The sequence below is a fragment of the Magallana gigas genome, chromosome 4 (genome assembly GCF_963853765.1).
Source record: "Magallana gigas chromosome 4, xbMagGiga1.1, whole genome shotgun sequence".
In the NCBI taxonomy this organism is placed as follows: domain Eukaryota; kingdom Metazoa; phylum Mollusca; class Bivalvia; order Ostreida; family Ostreidae; genus Magallana; species Magallana gigas.
Genome location: NC_088856.1, coordinates 17238334 through 17246282, shown reverse-complemented (window position 1 = coordinate 17246282; position 7949 = coordinate 17238334). Strand labels below are relative to the sequence as shown.

The following is a 7949-nucleotide window of genomic DNA, read 5'->3' as shown; positions in this document are numbered from 1 at the left end:
TTTTTTTAGTACAGATATACATATGTGATGTGTTAGCATAATATTCATTTTGGTTCAAATGCCCACAATTTAGAAATATGACATCGTAGAGACAACCTTTTCCCGCCATTTTTGCATTTTTAGCATAAAACAGCTTGTTTTCAATCAGTTTTTCTTTCAGAAAACATAGAGCGCATGCTTAAACAAACAAAGTATTTTAATTAGAGATGTATCTAATTAAGACTAATAAGTGACAAAATTTGTTATCCTGTTCAAGCATACGCTCTATGATTCCTATTCGAAAAAAGATTAGAAAAATGTCAATTTTTGACTGATTTTGATTGAATTCCAAAAATAGCGTCACTTCTGACGTCATAAAATGACAGTGGGTGCAAATAAATCAAATAAATAGTTGAAAAATATATTTTATATCTACTGTTTTTAAAAATAAGTTTACATTTTAATTGTACCCGAAACACTTAAAAAATGGCAAATTATGGGGACCAAATTTAACTCATATCATATATAGTTCTTTAAGCCGAAAGTCGACGTGCTGCTTTAAACGCTGGCGTTTATAAGTGTGTTCGCTTGTTTCTTGTTTAGTTCTTCAAAAAATGACTTTTATTCAGCTGACACACAACAACAAAAAGAACTTTTTGTTTCAGCTTTCAATTGTATTGAAAAAATAATATTTCATTCTTTTTTACTCTTTTACAGCGTTATATAGTCTATATTCATGTATATGAATGCATATGAGTATGTTTTATCTGTTAATGAGGATCTGGCGCTGCAAGTTTTATCACTAATGGGGTTTATCAATGGAACAAGCTTTGAAAAAATACCGTTTACATAATGGAAAAATGTTAACTGTTGCATACAGTTGTATATACCTGTATAAAAACAAAGGGTATTTCGTGGTGTACATAACTGAACAATTTTCATATTATATAACTGTCCATTCTTAAGGTAATATTCTGTTCTAAGTTTGTTATCAACTGTACATAAGTTTGTTATTTGATTTCATAATACTTTCCATTAATTTGGAGGAATATTCGAATATCTTATCTTATCTTCTACCTAATGAGCAAGTAAGCGTTCTCAATTTCAATTCCATTTAAAATTAGTAAACTATGACAAATGAATTGTTGGTGTAAATATATCCTTATTACACATACACTGAGTTTTACCATTTATCTAAAAAACAATGTGCACGTAGTAGATATCTTCTTACATGTAAATATGAGGGGTAAAATGAATGAAAAAATGTTAATACATATGACACATTGATTTATAAAGCAGGCCTCTGGCCTACGCGGTTAAAACTTCCTCAGAAAAGTAACAATGGTCAAATTCAATTCAATATGAAATCATTTTTTCCGCAATACGAAACGAAACGCTCGAATTTACAAAACAAATTCGCGTTTGTTTGAATTGTAACATTGTCATTTCTATAGGGTTTTTAATACAAAAAGGAAACAATAACTTTAAGTCCAAAATTTGTGAGCAATGAATTTTTACGTATGAGTACATTTTCTGTCATTTTTCAGTATAAATTTTCACTTGTGCTGAAATTCTTGATCAAGAAATGCAATAAAGTATATACAAAGTTCATTTTATACAGCATCCCTTTTAAGCAATTATATAATTTTTTAAACCATAATTTTTATTACATACGACAGTTATACTCTCGTAAATTTAAATCCAAAATACACGCTTCTCAACACCACGGTAAAGGAACCGTACAGTCTTAAAGAGATATTTGTTTTTCTTTTTTTCTCCCTCTTTCTCCTGCATACTTGAAAGCAATAAAAAGAAGATATTTCCATTCTGTCTTTAGGTAGGACGAGCTGATTAGCGAACATTCACAACGACCGGAACGGTCACCGTGAACTCTGTTGTGGTCGGTTGATTCATGGAATAGGAACAGTTATTTTCAAGGCTGGGCTGAGTTGGCTCTGCAATATAACAACCGCAGTTTATATATATATATATGATATACAACCAGTCAATTTCAAAAATAAACCTTAAAATTGTTTAAAAATTAATTCCCAATATTTAACTCTTTCCTCATAGTTTTAACGATGTCGTAGAGTACACCCTCGCAAGAAATAGATGTGTTAAATTTAAATTTCATAATTAAAAGAATAAAAACCTAATTATGATTATTACATATTGTTTAAAATTGTTTTAATTACAAAAACTTGAATTTAACATCAGTTTTAAAAAATAAATCTCTAACAGAATGGGGTAATCTGGGCCTAACTGTACACAGCTCAGTATTTTTTATTTTTTTATTTCAACTTGGTTTTTTTTAAAAGGATATGGCAATGATATATATTTGTAATAACATCAAAGTATAATTACTATATTAATATTTGATATCAAATATAAACATCTAGAAAGGACATAATCTGACATTGAACTACTATTTAGAACACCCCTTATGTTTGGCATAGTACTATTTTCTGAATAAAAAATGTTAACGTTATGCTTAAACTGCTGAGCTACGCTATTTTTTTTAAATAATGCATGTACATGCCCCAGTCTGGAAGTGATTATTCAATAACTTAAAAAAACCTTGACAGCTTTCTTTTTTTACAAATTGCATGGAAAAAAATGAGAAACGTCGAACGCACCTGTTGGTTCGTTGACGAGACGGGAATGAGTAGTATTGGACTTCCGTAACGCCAGACACTTTGACTTCGTTATACGTTTGACGATCACAATGATTAGGGCAATGACGACCATGCCAGACAGTAAAACGATGAGGGGCAGTAGTAAAGTCCCTAGAAATTAACAACAGTAAAGAAAATCTCAAAATTTAAAGAAGAGACCCATGGTCTACAATGCTCACCTGAGGAACAATAGGTATCATACCGATGATAATCATTATAATTTTTTTTTATGATAAAATCAGCCTAATGGAGTCATGATACAAACTACCTGGAAAATGAAGTATAATACATGTATATCCTGTATAGATAAAAACAACTTTTTTCCCCTTGGGTATTTCTATGTTTATTATTATTAGTCCTTTTTCTAACAGGATGATTTTATAGTCGTATCACATTTTGAGAATTGCAGTTCTCAAAAACATCCGAAACAATTGTTTATATGTAGAACATATTCCTGCATCAAAATTTGAACCCCTTGAGAGGTCCAAGAATCGTTCAAGGGCCAAAGTCTAAACAATTTTTAATAATCAGCAATATTCTCAAAATGCCTGCGTATACTAAAATAAACATCTCAGCTCTTAAGAATAATTAAAATGCTTTCCTTCGTAAAATTGGATCCACATTCTCGGGTTGCTTTCACTAAAGTTAGATTTTAAGAAGATTTTAAAAGATCTTTCTCTATATATTCTTATGTAAATCCACCCCCAAACTTTGTGACCCTATCCTACACCGGGAATCATGATTTGAATTAATCGAACAAACTTTAATCTATCTAACCTGAAGATACTTCGACACATGTCTCAGCTTTTCTGGCCTATTGGTTTCAGAGAAGAAGATTTTATAAGATTTAAACTTATATTCCTATGTAAAATTTGACCCGCACTCCAATGGTGGCCTAACCCTACACTCGGAGTCATGATTTTCACGACGTCGAAAATGCACTACCTGAGAATGCTTCAACACAAGTTTCGGCTTTCCTGGCTGATGACTTTCTGAGAAGAAACTTTTTAATGATTTACCCAATATATTCTTATATAAAATTCACCCCCCCCCCCCCATTTTGGCCCATTTTGGCCCCATCTTATCCCCGGGAGTCACGACTTTCACAAATTTACATCTACACTACCTTAGAACGCTTCAGCTTGCTTTGCCTGGCCAAATGGTTCATGAGAAGAAGATTTTTAAAAACTTCTTATTATCTCCTCTTGAAAAAAAACGTGGTCACTTATTTTCACAACTATGAATCCCTTTTGCCTGAGGGTGAAATTGGCCTCGTAGTTCTTGAGCAGATGTTGAATATATGAACAATTTTCGACAGTATAACAATTACAGATATCAGATTAGCTTTACGGCCCTGTATTTTAGACCCTGCTAGGTATTACTCACAATGCTGATTAGACACGTGATCATGCGAGACGTAGTTGAATCGAGCCATTTTCCCAGGTTTGCAAGCGTGGTGAAAGACGGGCGCACGATTTATCTACTAGTATGTCTTTGCATATACCTGCTTGACTTTCTTCATAAAACGGGCACGGAAAACAGACCATGGTCAGTACTGTACAGTGCATTCGATATGTATTCTTGTTATTTTTGCATAATAAGTAAAACTTTGTCGTTTAACCTATATCTAAATATATCTTGACTAGCATTCACAAAACTTACCTGTGTAGTTCTCTAGAGTGTGACAGTCAAGACAGAGTTCAAATACACCATTCTTATTTCTATAAATAACTTTAAACGCCTTTTGTATTTCTATTTTTCTTCTTTTTAAACGTATTTTTCTACTTTCTAGAGATATTTTTAGGTAAAATGAATTGAATGTGTTGGGCGGAAATGAGTTTCCGGAAGTGGAAGCCATTTTGATAAAAACTTTGGTACATGTTACCATGCATATGTATTTTTATCAATATAGACAGCTATAAGATATAATATACTATATTATTATAATAATGTTGCCTATGGTTGTTACCTACATGGATTTACATACTGATTTATTTATTGATACAGTTGATTTGTTAGCGTTGACTTTGAAGCGTTGTGACAGTGGTCGATGAGCATGACGTAGTACCTGAGTGGATCTAGTAGGACATTGTCTCATTATCACGCCACAAGACATTCAGTTCTAGGACCACACACCCAGAAATAGTAATGAGGGTGGACTTAACTTTATTTATGAATCATCCGCGCAGGCGTCCGTATCTAAATGTCGATGGTTGAGCTAAGTGGAACCCTATAGTGATGGGACAAGTGGACAAGAAGTTTCTTTTGTTAATTTTTGGAAACATAGCTAATATTAACGTTACTGTAAAAGTGTGTTTGAAAACTAAACATAAATAATATCATTTAGCTGCCTATATATAAAGATAGTATTTGTCAACAAGGGAATTAATTTTGGTGTCTAGATTTAAACATTTAGTTTGGTTTATATTTTTTAAATGCGAGAGTGATTTTGAGAGTGAGGGTAAAAGTGAGTGAGAATTTGTAAATATTTTCTATTGGTTTATTTTCTTGTCAATAAATGAATTAATTGAAAATATCTTGAGTGTTATTTGGAGATCGCCTTGCTCAACCACGTTACAGAAGACGGACATACAGAAGACAGACAAAATATGATAAGAAAATCTCACTTGAGCTTTCAGCTCAACTTAGCTAAAAACCAATAAGCTATCCAGATCATATAGGTGCAATCGATTTGGGTTTTATTATGGTTGCTTGATTTTGGAATGAAAGGTATGATCAAAATTGTTTTTCTTAGACAGATTGCATACTGTTTAGATACAATAATTTTTAATGACACACGCGACGTGTCTCTGTTTTAGATTATTTTCCTTTTCCCTAATTATATGCATTTAAATCTTTCAGAGCCCAAAATTTTAGGGTGCATTACCAGGCTATTTTGTGAGTTAAAATATTTTGCATTTTTCTTTTTATATAACGAATGAAATGCTTATCAATAAAGTAATAGAGTAATTATATTCGATTGAAACTATATTCCAAGATATTATAATATCGCATAACAATATGATATAATTTTGGGATCTTGTAATGGATCTCTTTACAATGCAGAGAAAGAAAAAAAATACAAAGAATGGGAGATAAGGTCGAGTCTGACCCTAATATATCAATATAACTTTGAAATAGGATTTATATCATTAAAAAATGTTAATATGCACCCCAACACAACACTATGTGTACATATTAAGTTAATTATATCTCACAATAGAGTGAATAATGACGTTTGTATACATTTATAGCTAAAACACATTTATATTATTAATACAGATTTTGGAACAGACCTATGTATAAATAGTTTAAATCAATCATGTCTCTACATTTCAACAGTCAATATCAAAAAACATTTTTTTTTCATAAAAAGTAAAATACCTTGCCATACTATATGCATGGAGTATACATTTTGATTTTTAAAAAGTTTTCTTACAGTCCCTTTCCCTTTTTTTATGCAGATTTATTTTCAGTTTAAAGTAGTCTGAAGATCCTGGGGGAGATGACCATTTGTAGGACACTTCTACCACCACACCTTTCCCAGTCCCGCAGAATGAGCCTGCAGTTGCGTTGCATCCGTATGTCTGAAAGGAAAAAAAACGATGTATTGAACTGTTTATTTCGCCTCTATCAATCGACAAAATATTTAAAAGTTTTGTGTACTGTTAAAATAAATAAATGAAATGTTAAGACTATTACATACTGTGCATCATGCAATAGCCTGGATCATATGAACATGATTGGTACTGAAAAAAGAACACGTACCGCTTTTATTTCGGAGTCACCATCATGGTAATAATTAACAGATGCATCACAATCCTCAATGTGGAACCTTTCAACTGTTACACACACTGTATAGTCTATAGCAGGGTCAAAACTGACTTTACAGCTCACAGAGTCTTTGTTACGCCAGAGGTTAGAGATTGAGTCCTTACCGATGTGTGATCCGTCCCACACTAGATAATGGTTCTTTTTCAAGTTGAAGTAAATGCCATCGCAAATATCATCCGTGAGGGTTACTGAAAAAAGGGGAATTCTAATATATAAGGAACGTTGTTTTTAATAGTGCACAAGAAACAGGCACGTAGCATTGTTTTTGAAAGTGGGGGGGGGGGGCAGACTCATAGAAAAAAATCATGACAAGCAAAAAAAAAAAGGAAAAAGGGGGGGGGACTGGCGTACCATATCTATAACTTCACTTTCACTCCTTATATCCTTATTTTCATACCAATTTTTTTACATACTCCCAAACAAGTGGGGGGGGGGGGCAACTCCATGATTAATTATGTTAATAAGTTGCTGCGAGAAAAAGTGGGGGGAGGACCCCCTAACCCCCCCCCCCCTCCTTGATGCTTTGTGCCTGAGAAACATGACAAAAAACTTCGATGGAGTGAATATTCATACGGTATGTAATTACACATCTATCGGTATAAAATGTCGTCTAGCTTTTTATTCATTTCTTACTTGTTTCACTGACTTGGCTCTCCGACTTTGGCATCCCTAAAACAAGGAGCCCTAAAATCCAATGTGTTGTCATCATGAACAAATAATGCGTCACTATTCAGTAGACAAAGCTCATCTGCAATATATTCGCCTTTTGCCTCCTCGCCCCTTTGGTTTAAATGATATGCGCCGCGGTTGTGAACGTGGATAATTCAAATCCTTCCTCCTCCAGTATATACTATCGCGTGTGTAATTAGACCGACGAATCACAGCCTAAATGCATTGTCAGTCTTCAATGCATCAACTACTCTTTAGATAGAAAAAAGATTAAATAACATAATTATGCATGTTTACTTCATATTTTCCATTTTATGTAATCATACGTTTACTATTTTCGATCCTTATCTTTTGTTAGGTGGAGTTACATTTAATATATTGAATAAAAAAAACCATAGGAATACACTTTTTCCAGTGAAAATTTGAAGTTTTGTGACGAGTCAGTGGACCATTTATTGGTTGATAACAAAAAAAAACACCCATAAACTGAAGAGGAATGATATTCTTAACTGGTCTTTCATCCACAGTTATTTCCAAGTTAACCCTTGCTCTGGTAAATCCCACGTCATGAAGGTCCCTGTTTACCAATTTGCCATTGCTCTTGCTTTCCTTTGATCTTCCTCTTTCTGCCTCACTTCAGCTTTAACCATATTGGGCCTTTCTGCTCCTGATCCTATAGTCCACTGCTGGAAATATGACATCCCCATCCATTGTTATTGTCGTAAATGCTTGTGTTTGCAATGATGTCTCGTATGTGAAACAATCTCTACATGGTCATCTGATGTTTTTGCT

General features: G+C 33.2%; 1 protein-coding gene across 1 annotated transcript; it reads right to left on the bottom strand.

Moving 5' to 3' along the window:
- Nucleotides 1–632: 632 nt before the first annotated feature.
- LOC105321919 (uncharacterized) lies at nucleotides 633–7340 on the bottom strand. The gene is made up of 5 exons (XM_066081486.1): nucleotides 7122–7340; nucleotides 6423–6676; nucleotides 6094–6241; nucleotides 2616–2765; nucleotides 633–1934 (listed from the first exon to the last, which is right to left on the bottom strand). The coding sequence occupies exons 1-5, from the start codon at nucleotides 7195–7197 to the stop codon at nucleotides 1831–1833; spliced, it is 732 nt and encodes a 243-aa protein (XP_065937558.1). The 5' UTR covers nucleotides 7198–7340; the 3' UTR covers nucleotides 633–1830.
- Nucleotides 7341–7949: the final 609 nt, after the last annotated feature.

What these genes read in the sequence shown, in the direction of transcription:
- LOC105321919 (XM_066081486.1), bottom strand. Translation starts at nt 7,197, where the DNA reads ATGATGACAACACATTGGATTTTAGGGCTCCTTGTTTTAGGGATGCCA. An exon ending in TAAAAAAAGGGAAAGGGACT is followed by an intron (nt 2,766 to 6,093) that starts GTAAGAAAACTT and finishes GTTAATTTCTAG; the next exon opens with GGACTTTACTACTGCCCCTC. An exon ending in TCTCGTCAACGAACCAACAG is followed by an intron (nt 1,935 to 2,615) that starts GTGCGTTCGACG and finishes GTTATATTGCAG; the next exon opens with AGCCAACTCAGCCCAGCCTT.